Source organism: Capricornis sumatraensis, chromosome 2, assembly GCF_032405125.1.
Source record: "Capricornis sumatraensis isolate serow.1 chromosome 2, serow.2, whole genome shotgun sequence".
Taxonomy (NCBI): domain Eukaryota; kingdom Metazoa; phylum Chordata; class Mammalia; order Artiodactyla; family Bovidae; genus Capricornis; species Capricornis sumatraensis.
This window is the reverse complement of record NC_091070.1, coordinates 215,969,408-215,996,861: the sequence shown is the minus strand read 5'-3', so window position 1 is coordinate 215,996,861 and position 27,454 is coordinate 215,969,408. Positions and strand designations below refer to the sequence as shown.

General features: G+C 50.3%; 1 protein-coding gene across 2 annotated transcripts in view; it reads right to left on the bottom strand.

Annotated features, from left to right (window-relative positions):
• Positions 1-27,454, bottom strand: part of AGAP1 (ArfGAP with GTPase domain, ankyrin repeat and PH domain 1) — a 566,367-nt gene that overhangs the window by 270,363 nt on the left and 268,550 nt on the right. For both annotated transcript variants that reach the window (XM_068962986.1, XM_068962992.1), the window contains exons 7-9: positions 20,145-20,272; positions 18,392-18,547; positions 10,600-10,692 (exon numbers count right to left, since the gene is read on the bottom strand). In XM_068962986.1, the coding sequence (XP_068819087.1) occupies positions 10,600-10,692; positions 18,392-18,547; positions 20,145-20,272 (377 nt within the window). The remainder of the gene's footprint in view (positions 1-10,599; positions 10,693-18,391; positions 18,548-20,144; positions 20,273-27,454) is intronic.

Sequence of the window (27,454 nt, the reverse complement as noted above, 5' to 3'; positions counted from 1 at the left end):
TTCCAGGCAAGAGTACTGGAGTGGGCTGCCATCTCCTTCTCCAGGGGACTGAATACTGGGGCAAAAATCTGGCAAGCATGAAAACAGTCGAGTTAAAATCTGCAGGTTTGAATTGAAACAATTTTTATAAACAAAATTACATAACGAAGACATTTATTTCGAGGAACTTTCTTCTGCAGTGGACAAGTTTTAGAAGAAGCCAGCTTTCTAAAATCATCTTGATCACTGACAGAGCGTCCACTCTTTCCAGATGAGAAGGAGTGCCCCTTGTGCCACACCTAGATAGTGTATCCTCTGTACAAGAATCAGAGTTAAATTAAGAGAAAGAAAGATTAAAATTTATTCTGCATCTTAAAATCTAACAATGTAGAGCACGACCTCTCCGATGTAACACCATCTTTAAGAGAAACACGACACTGTGTCCGGGAAAGAGAAACACCTTACGCTACTGATGCACTCCATCTACTGTATATATACTTGCTGACCTTCTTGCCCTGCCCTGTGGACCCCCAGGAGAGACCATCAGAGGGCACACCCCTCTTACCCCCACCCCACCCCTCCTGGCTCCAAAGTATGGGGACGCAGAGGGCATGAACGATGCACGCGTCCACGAGGCAGGGAAGACAGAGGCAAAATCCCAAGCCCTGACGAGGTATCAGGGCAGCGAGCAGAGGGGACCCTGCATCTCCTGGAAGGGAACGCACGTGAAATGGGCCCTGAGAACAGGCAGGCTGTACCAAGCACAAACTGAGGGACCAACCAAAGCTGGGAGCTCAACATGCATGAGGATGGAAGGGAAGGAACCCCGAGGGACCCCCAACGCCCGGCCACCTGGTGATGCTGGCCTCTCTCGTGAGCCGGTCCCTCTCCGGGCCTGCGGGTGACCTTGATGTGGCTGTAGCCCAAGGACCGCAGTTGGTCCAGGTGCCAGACAGCACGTGCTTTAGAGGACAGCCCCCCCCAACCCCCGCATAAACACCCTGCCCTGCTGGAACCCCACAAGGAGGATACCATGCCGGGACCTTTAGCCTGGTCTGGCAACGATGGTCAGTGTAGGCACAGATTCAATCAGGGGTGGATGGCAAAGGCTCTTGTGGCCACACATGCTAGACGATTCCTGGGTGTGACCCCCACCTCCGCCCTCACAGCTCGGTAACCTCGGCAGGGTGACCCAACCTCCCTAGGCCCGGGACACCTCATCTGTCATGGGCCGTGAGTTGTGTCTGAGGTTGGCAGAGAATTAAGTGAGGTCATGTGACTAAGGCATCTAACACAGTAACTGATGCAGAGAGAGAGCCCAGGAGGACGACCAGCGTTCTTATTATAAATCAAACACAGCAACGATCTGGTCAATCGCGAGGGCTTTCTAAGCAGGCGGAGACATTAGCAAACGAGCAGAGCAGGGTATGGTTCTGACTGAGCAGGGGAAGACTAGCTTTGGGAAGGGGGAAGGCAACGGCACCCACGCCAGTACTCTTGCCTGGAGAATCCCATGGACGGAGGAGCCTGGTGGGCTGCAGTCCATGGGGTCTCTAGGAGTCGGACATGACTGAGCGACTTCACTTTCCCTTCTCACTTTCATGCGTTGGAGAGGGAAACGCGACCCACTCCAGCGTTCTTGCCTGGAGAATCCCGGGGACAGGAGGGCCTGGTGGGCTGCTGTCTATGGGGTCGCATAGAGTCGGACACGACTGAAGCGGCTCAGCAGCAGCAGCAGCAGCCTTGGGAAGGCACTAAGATGTAATAGTGTTTTATTTGAAGTATAGTTGATGGACAGTGTTAGTTCCAGGTGTGCAACACAGGGATTCAGTTACACACACACCCCCCTCCATATATACATATTCTTGTTGAGATTCTTTTACTCTATAGTGTCATTCCAAACTTCTGGCTATAATTCCCTGTGTTGTACAGTAGGCCCTGGGTGATCGAGTTTAGATATAGTAGTGCATATCCAGGCTTCCCTGGTAGCTCAGCTGGTAAAAAATCCACCTGCAATGAAGGAGACCTGGGTTCAATCCCTGGGTCAGGAAGATCCCCTGGAGGAGGGCATGGCAACCTACTCCAGTATTCTTGCCTGGAGAATCCCATGGACAGAGGAGCCTGGTGGGCTACAGTCCGTGAGGTCACAGAGAGTCGGGCACAATGGAGCGACTAAGCCCAGCACAGTGTGTATCTGTTAGTCCTGAATTCCGAATTTATCCATCTCTCCCACTTTCCCCTTGGGTACCTACAAGTTTGTTTTCTGTGTCTGTGAGTCTATTTCGGTTTTGTGAGTAAGGTCATTTGTAACATGTTTTTAAATTCTGCGTATGGGTGATGTCATACGGTGTTTCTCCTTCTCTGTCTGACTCACTTCACTCAGTATGATCGTCTCTAGGTCCATCCATGCTGCTGCAGATGCCATCATTTCATTCCTTTTTACGCCTGAGGAACGCTCCATTGAATACATGCACATCTTTTTTAACCATTCACCTGTTGATGGACATAAAACATGACATTTTGACAGCCAGTGTGATTCTTCCTGCCAGAAAGCAAGGTGGTCACTTGTTTCAGACTTTCTATTCACAGAGAAAGAAATCCGAGCTGGCCTTGAGTGTGAAGTCAGTTCAATTGTGTCCACCTCTTTGCAACCCTATGGACCATAGCTTGCCAGGCTCCTCTGGCCAAGGGATTCTCTAGGCAAGAATACTGGAGTGGGTTGTCATGCCCTCCTCCAGGGGATCTTCCCGACCCGGGGATCGAACTTGTGTCCCTTGTGACTCCTGCATTGCAGACGCATTCTTTACCACCTGGGAAGTTGGCCTTACCTGTCATAAGATGCACTGTTGAGAGGGAGATACAGGCTGAGCAAAAGGGAACATTTCTTCCCTACGGGATGAGGGCTTCTCTCACTGCGGTGGTCTCTCCTGTGGCAGGGCACAGGCTCCAGGGCGCATGGGCTTCAGCACTTGCAGCTCACGGGCTCCAGAGCACTGGCCCAATAGCTGTGCGTCACAGGCTTAGCCACTGCAAGGCAGGTGGGATCTTCCCAGACCAGGGGTTGAACCTGTACCCCGCATGGGCAGATGGATTCATCCCCACGAGACCACCAGAGAAGACCCCCGCTTAACAGTGCATAAAGTGCCTCATCGGCATCACCTGTATTACGCTCCTGTAGCCCTTCTGACCAAGGGAAGGATTAGGTTAATCTGCTCTGTAGATTTAAACATAAACTCTGGGCCTTGTATTTTGTGGTCGATGTCATTTCTTGCAGCATTTTGAGCGTTTTGTACGGACCACGCCGCCATCCACCTACACGAGCCAAAGCATCAGGGGGCTGTGGAGGGTCTGCCCTCCCATGGCAGATGGAAGAAGGCAAGTTCCCACCGAGGCATCCAGACCTTCCAGAGTGTTCTGCCAACGACACTCTGATGGCTGAGGAGCCGGATGAAAAGCATGTGATGCCCCCACCTGACCCATTAAATTAATCATCATAATTGGCGACGTCTGCCGGGGTCCAGGCTGGATGCAGTCCTCCCTGGGCGCTGTGCACCCAAGTGAGGTAAATTAGGTTCAGGGCGCCAGGTCGGCGTCAGCAAATTACCTGCTTCTGGGGAGCGGACTGGGCCCCGGTGGGTGCAGGCAGAGCTGATTGCCACACGGGTGAGCGCCATCTTCTCAGGGTGCTGGTGCCCAGGGGCCCCGCTGTGGTCGGGGCCAGCAGGAGCCCCGTGGACACAGCTCCACGTGTTCTGGGAGAAGGGCAGGGGCCCCGAGGTGGCGAGGGGCAATCAGGAGCCCCATGGACATGGCCCCACATGTCCTGGGAGAAGGGCAGGGGCCCCACGGTGGCTAGGGGCAAGCAGGAGCCCCATGGACACGGCCCCACATGTCCTGGGAGAAGGGCAGAGGCCCCGAGGTGGCCAGGGGCAATCAGGAGCCCCATGGACACGGCCCCACATGTCCTGGGAGAAGGGCAGGGGCCCCACGGTGGCTAGGCGCAAGCAGGAGCCCCATGGACACGGCCCCACATGTCCAGGGAGAAGGGCAGGGCCACCTCTTTCCCATCCAGTCAGCCTACAGTTTCATCTCGCTCACCAGTCTTGGTGGCTCTGTGAAAGCAGATGATGGCCGGATGCCTGACCAACTGGCTGTGAACGGTGTCAGACGTTCCGGGGACGTCAAAAGTGAGCGGCATCGTGGCTTTTATTCTGCAGATGCCACACGATCCAGCCCCTGGTGTGAGTTCCAGGTACCAGACCACGCAGGTCAGAGGCCTAGCGGCAGGCTGGCCAGGGGGTTAACACGAGTTTCCTTTCACTGAATTGATAACTGCTGCTTTCTACTCGACTGAGAATCAAACACACACACGGCTTCACGGCGGCTCGTGGTGATGGCAGGGCGCTGGGGAAGGCCACCCAGGCCGCTCTGCCTCCATGTCCTGGGAAGGGCTTCCCCACGGCTTCAGGGGCTACAGGAAGGGCTCTGTGCTCACTGGTGGCTCTCTGCCCCAGAGGTGGCCAAAGTCCCATCAGGGTTCAAGGCCAAAATTCAGAATTCTTTGAAAAGTCACATGAAACCACAAAGGATCTACCGTATATAGCACAAGGAATTCTACTCAACATCTGTGATAATCTATAAGAGAAGAGACTCTAAAACAGATTGAATACATGTATACCTATAACGAGGGGGTTCCCAGCTGGCCCTAGTGGTAAAGAATCCTCCTGCAGTGCAGCAGACATAAGAGGCATGGGTTCAATCCTCGAGTCGGGAAGATCTCCTGGAGGAGGGCATGGCAACCCACTCCAGTATTCTTGCCTGGAGAATCCCCACGGACAGAGGAGCCTGGTGGGATACAGTCCACGAGGCTGCAAAGAGTCTGACACAACTGAGATGACTTAGTACGCATGTGTGCATACATATAACTGACTCTGCTGTACGCCTGAAACTAACGCAACATGGTAGATCGACTCTGCTCCAATAAAATTTAAAAGACGAAATAAAACGCTCCCAACTTAGGTTAATAAAAAGGAAAGGACACAAATAGAAAATCACGTGAAGACAGTGTTTGGTGTTTCCATGGATCCCAGAATTAAGCAGCTGACCTGGGTTTCCAGCAGCACCTCAGACCCAGGTTCCGAGAAAGTGCCCCCAGGTTGGACCGGGCAGAGCTAGGACCGCACAGAGCAGGTGGCTCCCAGGCCCGCCACAGCCTAGTTCCTCACACATACCGTTCTGCCTGCGTTTGTTCAAGGACAACAGGGACTTCTTTCTTTCAAAATAGCAACCAGTGGACGAAATTTAAAAAAAAATAAAATTCTGAAAGCAGGAAGCAAGCAGATGCAGTGTTTCGCCTGTTAATCTCTAACAGCTCTCTGAGCCTCACCAGCACTTAAATCTCCAAGACAAAAGCCACCAGGCCAGGGGCGCCCCAGCCTCGTCCAGACAGGCCTGTGGGGCCTTGCTGAGAGGGTCCACGCAGACTCTGAGGGGTCCTCGCTGCAGCCAGATTTACAGGGGGGCATTTACAATGCTATTCTGGAGTATCCCCGCTCAACTAACCTGCGGAAGCCCACCCCCTTAGGGCTCACCTGTCAAGGGGGGCCAGGGGTTGGGAGGGATCTTGACCAGATAAACACCATCAGTCTGTCTGCAGGGGAGGAAGGACAGACAGACAGAAGCGTGATAAAGCAGACAGTATTCACTTTTTCACTCTCTGAAACCGCACGAGACAACACTTAGTGAGGTGTTTGCTTGTTTTCCCTTTTGTCCTCACATACAAAAGATACATACAGGTATTTTCAACGGTGTGAGCAGGATCAACTGACCAAGAATGTTGTTCAGTCGCTCCGTCGTGTCTGACTCTTTGCAGCCCCACGGACTGCTGCACGCCAGGCTTCCCGGTCCTCCACTGTCTCCTGGGGTTTGCTCAGACTCACATGCATCGAGTCGGTGATGATGTCTAACCCTCTCATCCAAGATTCTACCAATTCAAATGTTCACACTCTAGCGTGTGTTACTGGGTGTGAGGTGAGGCCCTGAGGTCTGTGTTTTCAGGGTGAACATCAGAGGCAGGAGGAGTCCGGAAGCGAAACAGGACAGGCTGAGTATATGGACCATCATATAGAGATGAAAAAACTCGGGAGAGAGGGAAATAAAAAAAGAGCACACAGCTGCCGTCCCCCAAACAGACCTCCCATCTGCCACCCACGATTTGCATGTCACCTTCTCCGGGCTCATTTGTACTTCATTAACTGCCATTGACTTAACAAGATTTATGCAAATGACACCATAGGAGCTCCCTAACTCCCACTGCAATCAAGTGATTATGTATGTACAACTCTCCACAGCAATGAAAAATTAATACGTGACAAGCCCACTTGCCGCTGAGCCGGGCCTCTGGCTTTTCCTTTTCCTTGCTTTTTGCTTTTACATTTCTATTCGAAGAGACCTGATCGCCATAGTTGAGGAGAAGGAGGAGGCTGGGATGAGGAGGCAGATGGAGGAGGAGGAAGGAAGGAAAGGCAGACGGAGGAGAAGCAGACCTCTCTGAACCGAATCTCTGCTGAGACTCAGCAAGGACAAAGAACGTGGAGGTGGGCCCAGGTCCTCAAAAAACGGAAGTTATTTTGCAGAAGATGTCACATTCTCGATGAGAAAGCTTTCACGGGGGAAGGAGGGGAGACAGGATCATTGCCCACCATCCGTGGACAGCTCCTCCCACGCTGGGCCGAGGAGAGCCTCCGTCTCAGAGCCAACAGGCAGGCTGTAAAACGTGAGCCGGACGCGGTTAAAATAACCCACCGGAACACGCTCTGTCTGCAAAGACACGCGTCAGGCTGCCAAGCGTGATGAAGACACGGCCTCACCCGTGTCCTGAACCGCCCCAGACAAGACTCCTGTGTGCCGTGGTGGAGAGAGAGCCTGTGATGGTCCCCAAGCCACCCCCGGCCCAGCCCCACAGAAGACCCGGAGGCTCAGGAGGAGGACTTCTCTGTCTTTAGGGCCTGTGAGCCGGGGTTCAGGGCCCCAACATGCAGACCCAGTCCCGAATGGGGGCTGAGTGTGGAGACAGGGGCTCAGATGCTGGTGGGAAGGATAGGCAATGGAGAAGGGATGCAGGGACCCCAGGCAACGTGTGGACCCGTGTCCCTGCAGACGTGTGGTGCTGCAGGCATATCTCAGAAGATTCCTCTCCTTGGGCATGAGGTACTTGTCTGAGGCTGGGGGCACATGTTTAATTCAAGGCGTGTAACTCTGCTTCCTAAGCTTTCTTTTTATTTCTTGGCTGTGCCGTGTCGCTTGTGGGATCTTAGTTCCTCGACCAAGGCGCGGACACCCTCGGCAGTAAGGGTGCAGAGCCCTAACCACTGGACTGCCAGGGAACCCCCTTCCTAAGCTTTCTGAAGGCCTCTGGCCAACAGGCAGCGTAGGGCGCATGGCTGCATGGGCTCAGGGGCCAGGTTCGAATCCCGGCCCCTCGGCTTCCAAAGGGGCCTGGTCTGGAAAGCTTGCACAAGGATTTAATTGAAAGATGAAGGTAACACAGTTATGTCAACTGCAGCAATGTTGAGGGTCCAGAGAGATATTACGTGAACGCTTAGCAAACACTAAGCAGTCACTTAATTGTTCAGGCCTGCAGTGTCTAGAACATTCTGGCAGGTGCTGCTCTATCTGGGCCCCGTCCTCCACAATCCTCTCGCTTCATTTCTACTAGCTGATGTCATCCCTGGCAGGCTGAGGAGTCCAGACTACCTCTAAGGGTCTCCGTTCCTTTATAAGAATAGAGATGTATCTATACGTTTGTGTGCAAACGCACAACAGCCTGTGCGGCCCACAGCAAGGCTCCAACGTGTCCTGAGCACAGTGAATCTGAAAATCTGGTTTTACCAGAATCTAAAAATCCTCTCCGGCATCTCCTCATCTCAGCGTCCCAAGGGACTCGGTATTATCTGGAGCCCAATTCCCAGATGCGGAGTCCAAGGCCAGGCATGTTCTGCCTCAAGGGGACTCTGACCTGCCAGGTATGGTCTCCAGGACGTGGGTTTCCCATGTCTGTATGTAGAGGCAGCTACGAGAGACAGCAGCTGGCTGGTCTGCCTGTGTCAGGATGCCCCAGGAAACCAGACCACGGCTGAAGGGGTAAGCTGGATTATTTTGAACATTTACTACTGAAAGGCTTCCCAGGACAGGGTAATACCCAACTTACCGTTGACCGTCAGCCTCCAGCAGCATGCAGATGGAAAGCCTGGCCTGTACAGCAAGCCCTTGTGCAGAGGTGCAGGGCAGAAACTGAGGGAAGGGAGGCCCCACCCACACCGGGGACCAGCCTGACTGGGGTGGCGGCCAGCATGCCCACCCGAGCCCACGGGGTACCCGATCCAGCACCCCCAAAAGGAAATGTCCCAGGATGGATACTTTAAATGAGAGGGAAAGAGTTCAGTGATTTTCCCAATTCTAGTTGAAAGAGCATCAACAGATTGAAAATTACACATTAAAATTGCTTTATGTGGAGAGTTAGGTTTATATCAATAAGTAATTGCACAAAGAGTAAGCAACTGTGCCTGCATCTCTACAGGAGAGAAAGCCTTTAGGAGCAGTCAAAACCAGATTCACAGACACAGAGGACAGACGTGCCAAGGGGAGAGGGGAGGGGGTGCGAGTGAAGGACCGGGGGCACGGGGCTAGCAGACACAACTGATTTCACACGGGACGGATCAACAGGGCCCTGCTGTGGAGCGCAGGGAGCTGGGTTCAGCATCCTGTGAGAAACCCACGTGGAAAAACACAGGCAAATACATACATATGTACATGTGCACACACACACGCGTGTGTATATATGTGTGTGTGTCTGTCAGGGGGGTGTGTTTATGGGGCTTTCCAGGGGGCGCTAGTGGTAGAGAACCTACCTGCCAGTGAAAGGGACGTAAGAAACTCGGGTTCGATCCCTGGGTCGGGAAGATCTCCGGGAGGAGGAAATGGCAGCCCACTCCAATCCCGTCTGGAGAGCTCCACAGACAGGAGGGGCCTCATGCACCAAGGGCTCCCTATGCATACAGTGGCGTGCTCAGCCACTCCAGCCGCGTCCAACTCTGTGCGACCCCAGGCACTGCAGCCCCCCAGGCTCCTCTGTCTGTGGAATTCTCCAAGCAAGGATTTTGGAATGAGTTGCCATTTCCTCCTCCAGGAGATCTCCCCGACCCAAGGATCGAACCCAAGTTTCTTATGTCTCCTGCATTGGCAGGTGGGTTCTTTACCACTAGCACCACCTGGGAAGCCCCATAAACACACCCCATAAATACATATGAATGTATGGGTACGTATATGTACAGACATATATATACACACATATAATTAAGTCACTCTGCTGTACAGCAGAAATTAAACACAGCATTGTAAATCGACTATACTTCAATTAAAAACAAAAAGGCAAACAGCAGCAGGAGGGAAGGAGACTGCTCTCAGCGGCTCTCAGCGGCTCTCAGCGCCAGCCTACACATCAGTTCCCCCGTCTCTGAAGGTGTCTTGTGAAACCCCGTGGACTTCCGCCTCTGTCTCACCTGTGATGCTGGGGCCTGCCCCACACCTGCATGCAGAAACTGCCCCGTCCCCAAGTGAAGCCGGAGGCTACCTGTTTCAAGTGGAAAGACTCTAGCCTTCCTGAAGGGTAGCCAATGCCAACACGAGCTCCTACGGGACTCATGAACGTGTCCAGGTACAAGTGCAGTGGCAGAGCTGTCATCCTGCCCACTGACTCCTCCTCTCCTTAAGCAGAAAACACTCGAAACCAACCGGCCTTCTTCAGCAAACTAAGAGACGGCGTTTCCCAAAGCCATGCTGCTGGGCTGAACACTTTCATTTCATTTCCCTGGGAACAGCCAAATAGGTCTTGTGAATTCCCCTTTTCCTTGAGACATAAAGTCATTTGGTACCCGGCTTCTGGGCTAATGAAAACCGATTCCAGGCTAGCGACATAGGCCAAAACAAATGCCTGCGTTCGAGTCCTGTTGTGTAATGAGGAAGTTTAATTAAGGCCCCACATTACAGCTGTAAATGTTCCTTTATATAATAAGGTCTAAATGAAACTGAACCTAATCAAAGTTACAATTCCTTCATTAGCAAATTACAAACAAGAGCGCACAGCTGACACACCGGCTATGATTATCACAACTAATTGCCTCGTTGTTACAAACCAGCCTGAAACCCTGTTCAGATGTCCGTCTGCGAGAGCAAATTAGGGCCACGTCGGGCTATTCCTGTGATCACAAGGGGCTCTTGTACGGGGATCTGATTTACCCCTGTTGCCTGGCGGCCAGCGGCCCAATCAAAGCCGCGCTACAAAGGCAGCCTTTGAAGCCAGCGCGGTCTCGAAACGCACTCCATATGCAGGCGGGCAGACTGCACTTCATTAGGTCTGTTGTCACATTTCCCCTCTTCTTATTCTAATGATCCTATTTTAATACACACAGGAACCTCTTCTAATTGATGTCAAGTGAGTGACTTCTACATTCATCAGCGGAGCACATCAAACAAACCTTGGCGCGCGAGCCAGCCTCACGGCGAGGAGAGGCCCGGGTGTGTCTCCGGCTACAGGGCCGGGCAGGGGGGAAGCCGCGTTACCTGTTTAATTGGGATGGCTCGACCGCTCCCGATGCTGTCCGCCCGACTCTCCAGGCCTTTCTTCTCTTTGTCTGGGTCACTCCCTTTCCGAGACTGAAAAGCAAAAATAAAGTTAGCATTTGGGGAAGGTCTGCGGTTCACAGATTGGGGAGGTGAAACCCACCTGCATAGCTTCTGCAAAATATACAAGCCCTGAAGAAGCCCTCACAAGCCGTGTGTGTACCCACGTGTACAAGCTGTGCGTGTATCCATGTGTACCAGCTGTGTGTGTACCCACATGTACCAGCTGTGCATGTACCCACGTGTATCAGCTGTGTATGTACCCACATAGATGAGCTGTGTGTGTACCCCCATGTATGAGCTGTGCGTGTACCCACATGTATGAGCTGTGCATGTACCCACATGTACCAGCTGTGCATGTACCCACGTGTGCCAACTGTGCGTGTACCCCATGTATGAGCTGTGCATGTACCCACGTGTACCAGCTGTGCATGCACCCCCACGTATGAGCTGTGCATGTACCCACATGTACCAGCTGTGCGTGTACCCACGTGTACCAGCTGTGTATGTACCCACATGGATGAGCTGTGCGTGTACCCCCATGTATGAGCTGTGCATGTACCCATGTGTACCAGCTGTGCATGTACCAAGTATGAGCTGTGTGTGTACCCACATGTACCAGCTGTGCGTGTACCCATGTGTACCAGCTGTGTGTGTACCCACATGGATGAGCTGTGAGTGTACCCACATGTACCAGCTGTGTGTGTACCCCCATGTACAAGCTGTGTGTGTACCCACATGTACCAGCTGTGCGTGTACCCCCAGGTACGAGCTGTGCATGAAACCACATGGATGAGCTGTATGTGTACCCATGTGCACGCACACATATCCCAGGAACTAACTGCTGGGCGTCCATCGTCACCAAGCCATCACGTTACAGGAAATTTTCTAAACTTTCCTTCCCACTTTTCCACTGCAAAATCATCTTTTAATTCTTTTGTAAAGAAGTTCAAAATTCAATTACGAGAAGCCAATGGACCATACAGGAAAGTAACGCCCAACAGGAAAACACATTCCGAAGCTGCAGTTAAATCCAGCCGAGGAGAAAAGGACTCCTCGCTGCTTGTTTGGGAAACCTGTGACATAAATGTATATATTTAATTAACATCTGAAGGATTTTAAAAATTCTATTAACGTCTCAGCTGTGCAATTCAACGGGATACTCCTAATTCATATTGAGCTGCCATTAATGTTCCTTTTTATTGCTTCTGGAGAGTCAGAAAAGAGCGAATTCAAAGTTAAACTAGTGTTAATTTACCACAGAAAATAACCAAGGGGAAAGAAAGTTGAAGATATCTTTGGGGGTAAAAAACTCAGTACTTTGGGGGAAAATGAGCGGCTTTGTTTGCCAAGTTCCTGACAGTTTTCTTGGCAATAACGATGTGCACGCACGCCCAGGAGGAGGGCGGCCAGCAGGGAGGGTGTCAACGGGTGCCCCAGGGAAGCCACCCCAGGACACCATGACCTGGGGACACTGAAGGCGCAACCACAGCTAAGTCTCCATCGCTTGGTGGCATGAGAAACTGTGAGCACGATGATTTTCTGACAGATTTATTTTATTATGAGAGAAAGATCTGAGACTCGTCCTCCTTAATAACTGTGCTGACAAGTGACAACTCCACTCCATTACTTTTCAATGGGAACATTACTCACGCAATATTGAAAATGGAGAAACATTTTCATGTGCTTTTCAAATCTGAGATGATATATGAAATGAGCAGACTTCGTGGTGTCCAGTGCGGCAATGAGAAGCTAATGAAATCCGGTTTTAAAGGGTGTGACATGGCGCTGCTGATATATGTGTATATATATATATATTTAATATTAAATGGAGTGATGTCATGGGGTATGAGGAGAAAAGTTCCCATGACGTAAACCCAGATCAGGGACTGCAATGAGCCCACAGGCTCCACAGAAGACAGGCTTCTCTGATGATGCTAAGAAGCTGACATTTTTTACTGAGCACCTACTAAGAGCCAGGCACTGTGCACTTGATTCTTTAGGATGCTAGAAGCTTGGAATGAGGTACCAGGAAACGGAACAAGTGACACACAGAAAGTTGTGGAAGAATGTAAAATGTAATGTTTAACCTTTGGGCTCGGTGGGAAATAAATAGAGATTTATCAATTCCCTGTCATGAACTTTAGTTAAAGAATTAGGGGCTCGCTTTTCTCTTTAATTAATTAACCATTTAATTAATAACCTGCGGTAAGAGCTATATAACAGCTCTTACATAAGCTCTCTTTTCCCTGTGTCTCAGTTCATGAGAAACCTGGAATTTGAGGTTTCTATCTGTAAACAAGATTCAAAGCTCACAGGGATGACATTTAAAATTGTTTCAAATCAATAGAGACCACTAATGGTACTTTGGAATTTTGAGAATTCTGAATTTCTAAATATGGAAATCTGTCTTCATTATTCTCTATTAATCAGAATAATTAACAAAACAAACATTAAAAAAAAAATTAACATCTTCCTCAAGGCAGCACATCTGTCTCCATAGCCACTCTGTCGTCAGAGAATTCCAGATTCCACAGGAAGCATGATCAGGAACCAAACTCCACTTCTGATCGCATACCCTGAGACGAATAAGGGGGAAACTGAGGGGAAACCTCCCCGCCAAAATGTAGCAGAGATTCCCGATGACTCTCACACTTGGGTGGAGAGAACCATCAAACTAAGCTTCATGGACAGAGTGGTGATAGTTTGTTAGGCAGAAGGGTTACTGTCTCTCCATCCTGCAGTGGCTTTTGGTATAGCAGTCTGTGACATATATCATAAAATGGAAATCCAACAGCCAAACCAAACCAAATCCGTCGGACATGAAACACCGCAGCACACACAGATTCCCAGGGAGGCCTCCTGTTACTTCTGCCAGCCCCGAGACTACACCACCCACAGCACAGCCTCACAACGCCACTCAAATGGCTCGGCGAAAGCGTCAGATCCAGAGCGGCCCTGGGTACCGCTGCTGGGGGTCCAGGAGTGAGTGTGCAAGGCACCCGCCTGGCACACCACCAGAACCCTAACAGCAGTTTATCACACCCAACACAGAAAGCCACGGGGAGCCGGGAGAGCGACCGCAGAGCCTCTGCACACAGTGAACGCAGCAGAAAGGAAGGCTAGGATAAACCTAATCACCCCCTCCTTCATCAGAGACACGTTCAGCTGCCCCGCGGGCGATAGAGGAAGCTGTGAGGGGCACCCTGCCAGCGGCCTGCTCCTGAGAACAAGGAGCACCACGGCCAAGCGCCCTCGCTATCACACCGAGACCCGCCTTCCCCTCTCCAACCGATGAGGGAGGCCAAGACTGCTGGGGCACGCTGTCACAGGATCCTCGCTCCCTGCCCTGCAGAAGACAAAATACCATTCAAACTGGTCTATTTATACTATCAATTCTGCTGCCTTATTTTTTACAGAGAGTCTCTATGAACTGGGTAATGGCTTTTCACAATCTTTGGTTACTGGGTATGCTTGGCTCTGTTCTGGGGTGGCGGCATTATATGGCAAGCTTTGAGAAATAAGCACGTAAGTGCCATCAGGATTATAAATGGTCCACCAGACAATTTGTGGACACGTAGAGGAGTGTGTTTAAGCCATGGACACAGATAACAGACACTGCATCCAAAGGGATGCCGATCCCCGGATGGGGGTGTGGGGGGGTAGGGGGATGGATATTCTGGAGGTGCACTCTTCATCTATGACGGGGTAATTTCTAGAAGAAGTAGCAGCAACAGTGGCAGGAAAATGTTCGCAGTCTATGAGCTGCAGGGTGAGTATATGCATGTGTTTTTAAATTCCTGTATGTTTGAAAATACTTCCTAGTAAAATATTTGAACCACATGTTAATAAGTCAGGGCTATGAAACTACTCATCCTAAGAACATATATTACAGAACCAGGAATTTGATGGATATAGCCTTTAAGTATTTTTTTCAAAATATTTTTTTTTCAAAGAAATAAGCAAGATACGATATCATTCAGCTTTTTAATTAGTGACTGATGGTTCCTACTGCCAACAGAACACAAAATTTGCTACTAGAGGAGAGGTCTGCAAGTTTGTAGTCTTTCGTAAAAGGTGTGTGTGTGATGTATTTTTGCTCAGATTTTGGCTTATTTTTGCATGTGTGTATATACAGACAGAAGCACCTGGGACTGAAGAATGTTAGCCCAGGGTGGCACACTACAGGTCACTTTATAAAATTTATAAGCACGGTGTTTGCAGACTGGTGTGTGTACTACTTAATTAATGCTGGCCTCTTTAGAAGGATTTCCTAAGTAAGGAAGATGAAGCTCCTTCATCTGGGCATTACCGTCCCAGCCTGAGTGGGTTTTTACTCACTAAGATTGGTCGATGTAGGGCACTTCCATCCTCCTAATACACATTTTTCAATAAATACACTTTTCGCTAATTGAAGCCAGTGATTACTAACAATCGCCAGGGATGAGGAGGTTATGACATTTTACATATTTAAGAATCGGAGCAAACCGGTAACAAGGAGAATCTAGTTTCTTAATTGGCCACGATTTCGAAATCAATTTGCCTCTTGTCATTCCCTGGGTGACACTGACATCTAGTGGAGTTATCACTTCTGAGATCTTCAGCGTGCAACGCCCACCCGTCACCATCACCATCAGCACCAGCGCTTTGTTCGGTGTCAAAGCTGGCAGTGATGAAGATACAGGTTTTCAGTCTTCTCCTTCAACGCCATGATGCAAACCCACCGTGAAGGTAGCTTCTTCACGACCCCAATTCCTGTTCCCACTAGTGACACAGTGCAATGGATTCAGCTTCTGAAAGGGTTTACTCTCAGGCCACTTTCCAACACAGAGAGACCAAGCCTCGATCCCGCCCTGGCTCACAGGCAGGCCCTCGCCTCCATCACCAGCTGCAGTAATTACGACATGATTAATGGGGATTTCCAGTAACTATAAGGACAGCTCTGCCCTGGTTCTGGCCCTGCCCCACCCGGCCTGGGCAGCTAGCCGCTGTCTGGGCGCCTGGACTCGCTGTATACATGTGTGCACGGCTCCAACTGTGTGGAGGTGGAGGTCCCACCCCTTTGCTCTCCTCTGGGCAGGCAGCACCCCCATCCCAGTCCACCTCCTCTTGAACCCAGGTTGACTCTGACGACACCCACGCCTGATGGAAAACAACTCTGGCCGTGCAGACAGTGGCAGGGAAGGGCAGGCTTATCACCCGAGTTACTGTTCATCTGCTTCTTCCTGCCTCAAATGTGTCTCCCTTGGCAGGTACCCAGTGGGCAGGGCTCAGGACACTACTTTCCAGCACCTTCAGACCCCAGAGGTGCCCATATAGGTGTGGGATGGAATGTGCTGGAGCAGCCCCATTTCAAAGAGACTTCCCAGCTTCTCGCCTCTTGCCTTGAAGACAGACCAAAGCCAATGACTGAGAAAGGTGACGCTGAGGAGGTGTCGTGAGCCTGGGTATCCCATCCTCCCGCCTTGCCCTAGAAGAAGTGGCAAACACACAGAAGATGCCCTGACCCACGTTCCAGGGCCCCTCCTCCCCGCTATGCCGGTATCCCGCTTACGGCCCACCCGCCCTCTCTGCGCCTTCAGCAGCGGGCCCCTCCTCAGGTCGATCCACAGCCTGTTGTCCGAGGTGACCCCGCCTCACCTGGAAGCCCCCACCTGGGTGTGCACACGTGTGACAGGTGGATGGATAAGCCACGAGTGCTGTTTAGGTGACTGCTGCTATTCTCAGTGTGTCTGAAGAAATTCCACAGTACAGCGTCTTGCAGTAGATGCCTTTAAGCCCATCAGGTATGTACCTGTATTTTGCACACCTAAGCACCTCCCTCCCAATCTACAGCCACTTTTGTGTCACTCCATAACAGTGGGGTGGTGAGATAAAAATGAAAGCAAAGGACTCGTCACCCCTACAGGGAATCTTCCTAGCAACCTCTCTGCAACTACTGTTGTTTCCGGTTCAGAGAGGTTGAGCTCCTTGCCCAAGGTCACACAGCCCCAGGCAGTGGAGGCCAGGGCCTGAGCCTGTCTGATCCTCACTCTGGCCCTCCAACAGCAGCACCTGCCAGAACTCGCACGGCATGGGGCAAGGAGTCAAGGAAGGGAATAGCTGTGAGGAGGGAGTGCATGCTGTTGGCAACAGACCTCAGCAACAAAGACCATCTGATGGGGAAACTGCCGTGGACACGGTGGAGAGGGCCAGGGGATCCGCTGTACCTGGCGCCCTCCTCCACCATGGAGAACGCCATCTCTAGGGACTTCTGTGGCAGTCCAGTAATTAAGATTCCGCACTTCCAATACAGGGGGCGCAGGTTTGATCCCTGTCCGGGGAACTAAGATGCCACGTGCTGTGCCACCAAAAAAACAAACAAAAAAACCCCGCTATCTCCAAATCAGGGCAGTGGATCAGATAACAGACCCATGGCTACCTCTGTAGAAGTCTCCTTTAGCTCGAGCCAGGAAATACTGAACTTCTTTGCACCAAAGTCAGTAATAATCAATCAAGAAAAAGTGTCAGTCACTTAGTCGTGTCAGACACTTCGCGACCCCATGGACTGTAGCCCCTGCCAGGTTCCTCTGTCCATGGGATTCTCCAGGCAAGAATACTGGAGTGGGTTGCCATTCCCTTCTCCAGGGGATCTTCCCGACCCAGAGACCAACCAAGAGGAAAAATCACACGGCTGGGAACAGGGCACCCTGATGCTATATGCTAGAGTTGAGCAACTTTCTAAGACAAGTCAAATTTCCGTTTCTAAGACAAGACACTGGACACTGGAGACATCCTCTTTGTGCAGCTGGCCTGTGCACTGTGGAATGTTGAACGCCTCTGTGGCTGGCACCCAGACTAGAACTCTGCATGACCACGCCCACCCCCCAGCTGAGACAACTCAGACCTTCTCCAGAAACTGCTAAATTTCTGGCAGAGCAAAAGCATCTGGATGAGAAGCCTTGGTTTGAAAGCTTGTATAACTTGTAATGCACAGACCTAGTCCCAGGAGGGAAAGTGTTCTTCTCAAGTCAAATGAGTCCAGCCACGCATGGCAGTAGCTGTACCCTGAGTTCTGAGTCTGGAGTTCTGGGCTCAGCTGCAAAGCCTTCTCCACCATTGATTGGTAATGCCTGCTGTGTGTAAGGGAAAGGACAGGGTGGCCGTGCCTTTGTGTCCTCTGCTGTTAAGGGGACAGCCCAACCACTCAGGGAGCTTTTAAAAAACTACACATGCTTGATTCCCACTCACAGATTCCAAGCTCATAAACTTGAGCCCTGAGAGCTGATGTCCACCAGAGCCCTGCAAATGGTTCTGAAGAAAATTTCAAGTGCACAGGCTCGTGTCCGTGAGCCTCTACAGACCCCGAGGAAGTCCTCAGGGCTGCAGCCTAAGGAGCAGGGGGTTTGTCCACCTGTAGGGCTTACACATTTCATCTCGAAGGCTGGATGCACACCTGTGGGGAATCCTGGCAGAGTCTGTATCTAACGGGAGACCAAGAGAGTCGCAGGACCAGGGACACTTGTATCCAAACCCCTGGCTCTTCGTTTCTGACTCCCTGCAACTGAGCAAGTCCCAGCTTGCTCAGCACCTGCACCTCGGCTTCCCACAATATTCTGAGACACCCATGGAACTCAGCGCCCTTCCTGCTTATTTGATTCGGACACGACACCTGTCCCTGACCACCTGGCGGCCAGAGGACCACTCGGTGACCGTCTCGGGACCCACGCTCCGAGCCCCGGGGGACACTCACGGTGAAGAGGTTGGACCGGCGCTTGGACTGCTTGCGGACGGGCGTGGGCGTGTTGGCCGCGGGCGGCACGTCGATGCGGAGCTCCTTCTGGCTGGTGCTGGGCGTGGACGGCACGGAGGAGGAGTAGTCGCTCAGGCTCCCGCCACCGTTACTCGTCTGCAACGATCAAAAGCCAAGGCTGTTAGGGACACGCTCCGGGAGCCTTGCTCACCACCTGTGTGGGACCGTAACCCACGGGCCAGCAAGTCACATGCAGCAGGTGCAGCCGCACGGGTGGGCCAGCCTCTCCCACTGGCTGGTGGCATCGGCATGAAGGACGCTTTGTGTCCTTCTAGAAGAGAGCGATCAGCTCAGCGTCATTTCAGCTAAGAAAAGGGACTGAAGGCAGGGAAGTCTCTTTCGTTTAATTTTTCTTGAGAGTGAAAATGTAATTATTTTCTGTTTCCTCTGAAAAAGGAAGGGACTGGTTGAACCGAGTGGTTTCCGTGGTCCCTTCACTGCGCTAGATTAGAGGCACAAAGAGCAAAGTTGTGCCCCAGAGGACCAGAACTCACATTTTGAAAATGATCTCTTAGAGGGATAGTCTGGAGACTGGGGTTGACATGTACACACTACTATATATAAAAACGATGACTAATAAGGACCTGCTGCATAGCACAAGGAATAATACTCAATACTCTGTGATGGCCTATCTGGAAAAAGAATCTAAGAGAGAAGGGACATATGTGTTAATACATGTATAAACGACACTCTGCTGTACAGCAGAAACCAGTGCAACACTGTAAATAAATTATATTCCCCCCAAAAAATTAGTTTTTAAAAAAGAAAATGACCTCTTGGAAATGTGGATGCATCTGGAAGATATTTCAAAATTCAGAGAGAATTACAGATGCCAGTGGTGGGAACGTTAACAGCCTTGATGGTACCTTGACAGTACCTTGATGGTACCTTTGTAGGGCCCTACTGTAAACGCACTTCCCTTTTCCTCAAGGAACCAAACAGAGGATGCCTAACCTTCTCACTAAATCTGTTTAAAAAGTTAGCAACATAATACCTGTCTGAGAAATGTAAACTGAAGACAGGACAGCAGGCAAGGATAAGCCAACAGTTCCTCTCTGGGATTTTGGTTAGGTTCCTCAAAGTGACTTATATATGATTTGCTTCCAAATAAATAGCAAAATGTTCCAATAGAAAGATACTAGTGGGACTTCTCCGGCAGTCCAGAGCTTAAGACTTCACCTTCCAGAGCAGGGGTGTAGGTTCAATCCTTCTTCGAGAAGCTAAGTTCCGACATGCACACACGTGGCAAAAAAAAAAAAACCCAAAATATAAAACAGGGGAAGCATTATTGTACCATTCAACAAAGACTTAAAAAAAAAAGTTACTAGTTTCCATAGGGCATAAGGGAAAAGCGGACTCTAACCCAGAACTGCTACCATCTTGAAGCATATTGTTGGATGAGCCAATGAGATTTACCTACAACTGCTCAGCCTACAAGCAGACGAGAATGAGGACCAACTTGGGGTCATTTAAATCAACAGGAGAGACAGCGTGGAGACGGGAGCATTAAAGTTTGATTCCCATAAAAACCACCGGGCCCCAGCAGCTTCTGAAGGAAAGGTTATGTCAGTTACAGGCACGCTGTTATTTGCTAAGTTGAAACAAACAGGAAATCCACCTTGGAGCTGGCTGAGCACCCTCTTTGGCAGGCGTGGCCTGCCTTCCAGCCCAGCCTCCCAGGGGCCCGACATACCTGGCTGATGTGCACGGCGGACACCTGTGCGGAGCAGACGGACGAGTGGCTGGGCGAGTTGGGGAGGGACTTGCAGGGACCTATGGACAGCTGCTGCTTCTTCCTCGTGGCGACAATCTTCTGGGCAACTGCGGGCAAGGAGACAGAGAAGGTCTCTGCGAGGCTGCTCTCCAAACCCAGGGCACATGGCAGAGGCCCAGGTCCGTCCCCATCACCCACTGTCCCCTGGGCCCACAGTTAACATAATTCCCGACTTTCAGTGGGGCACAGGACCACCAGGAGAGGCACACCACTCCCTGGGGCTTCCCCTGGTCCATCCTCCTGCCCCCCAGCTACATGTGGCCACAGGACCAAGTTCTGGCCAATAGGATGTCAGCAGGAGGGTCACGCGGCAGCATCCCAGATGCACCCTCAAGAGAGATGCCTTTCGCCTATTTCTTCCTCATGACCTTTTCCTTCTGGCTGCATAAAAGGCACATATGTTGGCTGCAGCCCTGGCAGTGACCTTGGGGGTTGGAAGCCACACTTGATGGGACATGAGCCCTTGCCAGCCCTGTGCAGACTGCCTCAGAAGCTTTATAGGTAAGCCACAAAAAATACACATCTATCTTGTTTAAATCATTCTAATGATTTTTCCCCCCAATTACTTGCAGCAAAAATCATCCTAAATAAGACAGGGGAATTTAAACCAAATCCTTTCGGAAACCAAAAAATCTATTTTATTTATCTTTTTGTTTGTTTGTTTGTTTGTTTTTTTGCATAGCCTAAAGAATTACTCTCAACTCTACAAGCGATTGCATAGAATTATATTCAAGGACATGTAATTATCTCAAAGATTTTTTTAAAATTTAAATATACAGTTACACACATTGAGAGTTTATCTTAATCAATACAAATCTAAATTCCACCAGTCATAACTTCTGGCAAATAGGCTGGCTGATAAAGCATACTGGATTTAATTGGAAAGGAAGTCAAGGATTAGAAAACTCTTCCTACACCAATAGGTGTCACTACAAGAGAGTAACTGCAGGTTTTATTTGAATAGATGTGTGTCTTTGGGGACGAGCTGTAATTAAGTTCAATGATATTCAATCCTTGTCTTTGCCCAGAGAGTGGCTATTTTTAAAGACACCCATGCAAAGGAACGCACACTGTCCCCAGCAGCAGGTCATGACACGGGAGCACGCACAGAGGCCGCGGATCATCTCTTGTCCAAATGAATACAATGTTAATAAGGAGCTGATTTGTCCACAGCTTACGGCTTTCATGTAAATGAATGATAGTATAAATATGATTAAGTGAAAATGCAATATATAAAAAATGGCTCACAGAGATGAAACAGCAGCCTCATTAGTTACATCCCACCTCCGATAGGCCTCTTCTCATCCTGAAAGGATGATATCAATTAATTTATCTTCCCATAGTGTATTGATCATAACCTTCATCAGCTAATCATGTTTAAATTACAGAGGAATATCGCAACACTTTGTCATTTCAAAGCCATTGGCGTATTGATCTAGGGTCTTTGAAGATGCACATCAGAATATTTCAAAAATCATTATGTGAACTCGAAACTAAAACCCAAGAACAGATTCCAGCAGCAAGTGCTGTATAGGTGAGCTGAGATTCCAAGACCAGAAGTTAAATAACTTACAATCACGGTTGTCAGGGTGACTGCCAATCTACTTCCATTAAAAACACAAAAGTAAGAACCTCTTTTAAATTGATGATCAACTCTAATGCGTTTCTATCCTCCTCCTGACCTCAGAGCTACTATGCAGATGGATGGCCATACAGGATTGCATCTTCAGTCTCATGGAAAAGCATGAACATCAGAATTAAGGGGGCAAGACTATTTGGACAACTCTATAGGCATTCTCGGTAAGTGTTCTATACTCTAAGGGGGAGAGTTGAGAAACTTTCAAGTCAAATACATTACTAAAATCCTCATTTTATGACACTCCGAATGGAAAAGAATTTTCTCTCCTCTCCACACGGAGGCTAGAAAGAGCAAGTCCACGGGCAGAGAGAACCTTTACTCATTAAGACTCCCACACGGGGACCAAAAGGGCCGTGCAAAGCATCAACAACATGCTAAGTACTAAGGTTCTTCTGTCCATGGAATTACTGCTTTGCCACATTTATAACAGAATATGAAGTCACAGCCTCTAATAACTCACAGCATTCTTTTAAGCCTAACTAGAACGTTTAATCCTATTTATTTCGCCATTATTTTTATGTCTACCCACAAATGGAAGCAAGGAAGTGAGTTACAAATATTTCGTACTAAAATACATATCCTGTATCAGAAATACAGGATAACCCATAACAGTGGGCGACACTTCGTCGGGGGCAATGGGAGTGTCTGACTCAAGGAGGACAGGGAGACACAGTGACTGTTCTGTAAGGCTGAGCCACCTTCTTTTTCACAGTGAAAAGCCTCCTGCCCACTGTGGCCACAGAGCTGGGCTGGGCCGTGTGCGTGGATGAGGCGCCCTCCCCAGTAGCAGCTCAAGGGAAATGGGGTCCCAGAGCAGGGAGGCTCTGTTCTGTAACTATAGTCATCAACTGCGCCTGCTATCCAGAACATTTAAAGGTCAGTCGACTTAAAACATGAATCTTACTTACCCCTCAGATTACACTGGCTGGGCAATCTTTAGAATCACTGAGTTTTTGCCAGCATTTAATCACTCCACAAGTGAATGTTACATATTTTATATAAATACATGCAGTTCAGTTCAGTTCAGTCACTCAGTCATGTCCAACTCTTTGCGACCCCATGAATCGCAGCACGCCAGGCCTCCCTGTCCGTCACCATCTCCCGGAGTTCACTCAGACTCACGTCCATCGAGTCAGTGATGCCATCCAGCCATCTCATCCTCGGTTGTCCCCTTCTCCTCCTGCCCCCAATCCCTCCCAGCATCAGTCTTTTCCAATGAGTCAACTCTTCACATGAGGTGGCCAGAGTACTGGAGCTTCAGCTTTAGCATCATTCCTTCCAGAGAAATCCCAAGGTTGATCTCCTTCAGAAAGGACTGGTTGGATCTCCTTGCAGTCCAAGGGACTCTCAAGAGTCTTCTCCAACACCACAATTCAAAAGCATCAATTCTTCGGCGCTCAGCCTTCTTCACAGTCCAACTCTCACATCCATACATGACCACAGGAAAAACCATAGCCTTGACTAGACAGACCTTAGTCGGCAAAGTAATGTCTCTGCTTTTGAATATACTATCTAGGTTGGTCATAACTTTTCTTCCAAGGAGTAAGCGTCTTTTCATTTCATGGCTGCAGTCACCATCTGCAGTGATTTTGGAGCCCCCAACAATAAAGTCTGACACTGTTTCCACTGTTTCCCCATCTGTTTCCCATGAAGTGATGGGACAGGATGCGATGATCTTCATTTTCTGAATGTTGAGCTTTAAGCCAGCTTTTTCACTCTCCTCTTTCACTTTCATCAAGAGGCTTTTGAGCTCCTCTTCACTTTCTGCCATAAGGGTAGTGTCATCTGCATATCTGAGGTTATTGATATTTCTCCCGGCAATCTTGATTCCAGCTTGTGTTTCTTCCAGTCCAGCGTTTCTCATGATGTAATGAATGAATAAAACAGAAACAGTCACTTGAGCTGACTTAAAAGGATCTGGAGTCTTTATCATCAGGCTGTGATGTTTTGCCAGTTTCGGTGCCATGCTTTTGTATAAAGCTGCCACAGGAGCTAAGCCCAAGTCTGAACTGCTGTCGAGGGCAGACTCTGAAAATGTTCGCTCCTTTTCCAGGTGGTGTTGCTGTTCAGTTGCTGAGCCGTGTCTGACTCTCTGCGACTGCATGCACAGCAGCACGGCGCCAGACGCTAACCAGTTTCATTAACCTGGTATTCTGACAGTAGTGCTTGGCTCTGTCTGAAAAGTCGCTTCCTAGGGACTAATACACAACGTGATAAACATAAGCAACACTGCTCTTGTTACAGATGAAAGTTATTAGAGTAAATTCTAGGAGCTCTCATCACAGGAAGATACGTTTCCATTTCTTTAATTTTTTATCTATATGAGACGGTGGATGTTCACTAAACTTACTGTGATATCATTTCATGATGCAAGTTGAATCACTGCACTATGCACCTTATATGGTGGGTCAGTTACAGCTCAGTAAAACTGGAAGGGAAAAAATATTAAATACACTCAAATATAAACAAATGAGTGAATAAGTATCATTCCCTCCACAATTTTGAAGTTTTATTTGGGTGATAGATACCCTTTAAATGTATCCATAATCTCACTGTAGAAACTTCAAAAATAAGAAAGCAACTTCCACGGCCTGGGAGAGGCCTGAGTGGCTTACTGGGGGCTGGCAGTAGCCCCTTCTCGACCTGCGTGATGACCTTGAGATCTTTATTTTTCAGTTGTGCCCTTGATTATACTTTCATAAATATATTTCCCTTCTTCAGTTAAAAAGAAGTTGATTCAAGAACTGAAGCAACCAGAAAAAGCGAGTTATACATTTACTTTCTCCACAGATTTTGAATTTTCTATTGGAGAGATGATAAATGACACCCTTTAATTAGTGTGTAAAAATAAGACTCTCGGATAGCTCCCAAATAAGACCTCATTAAAACCTGGCCTAATGCCCAATTTCTGCTTCTCCTGGTTCTCAAATCATACGCACTGAAGGAGGAGCAGAAAGAATGAGTCTGGTCCCCTCAAGGGAGTCAGGTCCACCGCTCACCAGGATCTGGGGGGCATCCTCCTCTCCTCCCCCCTCCCCCTTCTCTCCCTCCCCCACCACCTTTGACCCTTACACCTGAACAACGGGCCAGGAGGTCACACATCCTGTCCGCTGCTGTTTAGTCCCTAAGTCGTCTCTGACTCTTTGCAGCCCTGTTGACTACAGCCCGCCAGGCTCCTCTGTCCATGGGATTCTCCAGGCAAGAATACTGGAGTGGGTTGCCATTTCCCTTCTCCAGGGGATCTTCCCAACCCAGGGACAGAACCTGTGTCTCCTGCATTGGCAGGAGGATTCTTTACCGCTGGGTCACCAGGGAAGCCCTGAACATCCTATCTACTAACCCATTTAACCCTCATAGTCCCATGTCGCAGATGGGGAAAACGAGGCGGGGGAGCCCTCGGCAGATCAGGGGTGCAGACGCAGCCCGTCTGTCTCCAGGAGTGCTCGCAACACCACCCCGCCAGACCCCGGCGCTCCCAGGACAGGCCTGTGTACCCTTCTGCTCTGTGCCCGCACAGACTCTCCCTGACGCCCCCTCCCTTGTGCTGACCACCGCAACCCGGCTTCCGTCTCTGTGCCCTTGGTTGGAACCTGCCATTGCCAAGGTTGCTGGTGACCAGCTGGAGGCCCAGTCACCTCCTGCTTGACCTCTGGGCGGCCCTGGGCATCACTGACTGCTCCTCCTCCCCTGACACCGACTCTCGAGGGCTCCTCTCTGGCAGAACCTCTTGCGCGGTCTCCTTTGATGGATGTTGGGTGCTTCGAGGCTTCCTTCTTCGGCCGTTTTCTCTTCCAGCCAAGGGCTCCTGAATCCACGCAGCCTTGCTCCGCGTCCTTCCTGCTTTGGGGACCGTGGATCCAACGACTGACTCCACACCCCCGCTCTGGATGCACCCTGACGTCCACGTGCCCAGACTGGGTCTCACGCCATCTCCCAGCTCTAACTGGACCATCACTTGCGACGCCAGGGCAGGGACAGAGGAGGCGGAAGAGATGGATTCTCCCACCGGAATTTCTCGTAAATCCATTTTCACGACCACTGCTTGGACCCTAACTCCACCTGCCCATGGCCGACTCCTCAGGCAGCCTCCGAGGCCGTCCCCCATCACTGCCGTCTCCAGCATTACTGCCGCCCACAGAACACGCTGCAGGTGGCCTCGTGAGGCTCTCCCAGGGGTGCTTCCACTAACAGGCCTGCGACACGCCCCATCACTACACCGATGTCAGAGCTGAAAGTTCTCAGCAAAACAGGGCTCTTCCACGTGGAGGAGCGGGGGGCTCTCCACTCCTGTTATTACTTCCCACTGAGCCAGGAACCCACAGCCCCACCTCTTTTGACCTCTTCCCAAGCCCTCCTGCGAAGGCCCGACCCACTTAAGTGACTGAAGTGGCCGCCAGCTTGGGACAGGCTGTCCCTTCTCCACCCCTGCAATCGGGAGCGGTGTGCTCGGAGCGCGGGGGCAAGGCGAGGGCTCCCCTGCTGCCTGGAACCAAGTCAGTCTGGTTCTGGTTTTCACAGAAGAAAACCCAGATAAGCGTTATTGCCTGGTACAGCTTTACCCATAACAAGGAATCATCTGACCCTCGGGGATCTTACCTCTTAATTGGCTCAGAACCCCAGAGGGGACAGGAGGCAATCCCAACTCGACGCGACCAGCTTCCAGCCTCGCGGCCACTGCCATGCCAGACAGAACCTACCACACCTCCCACAACACGCTACACAAGCGGCTACCATGGCCCGACCTCACAGTCAGCTCCTCCTCAGAATCCGTACCGCGAGCGTCACCTCTCCTAGGTAAGGGTCCTCTCTAAGCATGAGGTTCCTCCAGGGGGACCCTGCACCCCCAATGCCCATGGGTGCTAGTGTTTTACCTGGGCCTTGACTGAGCACCAATGCATGTTTACACACACAGACACGCACGCACACACACACAGGGGCACAGCAGTCAGGGCCATGCTGAAGGTTGCAATCCTACTTCTCAGCCCTGAATCCCTAGTGCCTGGGCATAGGAACTGCTCCTCCCCAGCCCAACATGTGATCACTCACACCAGGTCCTGGCCTCAAGCTCTCTACTTACGGGACGAGGTCCCTGGCCAGGGGTGTCTCTAACACTCCCCTCGAACGGCACCACCCGATGTCTGCAACATCCATAGTTAAGCACCTAATTCAGTTCAATCGCTCAGTCGTGTCCAACTCTTTGCGATCTCATGGACTGCAGCACGCCAGGCCTCCCTGTTCATCACCAACTCCCGGAGCCTACCCAAACTCATGTCCATTGAGTCGGTGATGCCATCCAACCATCTCATCCTCTGTTGTCCCCTTCTCCTCCTGCCCTCCATCTTTCCCAGCATCAGGGATTTTCCAAATGAGTCAGCTCTTCGCGTCGGGTGGCCAAAGGATTGGAGTTTCAGCTTCAACATCAGTCCTTCCAATGAACACTTGGGACTGATTTCCTTTAGGATGGACTGGTTGGATCTCCTTGCAGTCCAAGGGATTTTCAAGAGTCCTCTCCAACACCACAGTTAAGCACTTAAGCTTTTTAAAATTTCATTAGCCATGATGACATTTTTGGCATAGTTCAGTGAGTGTT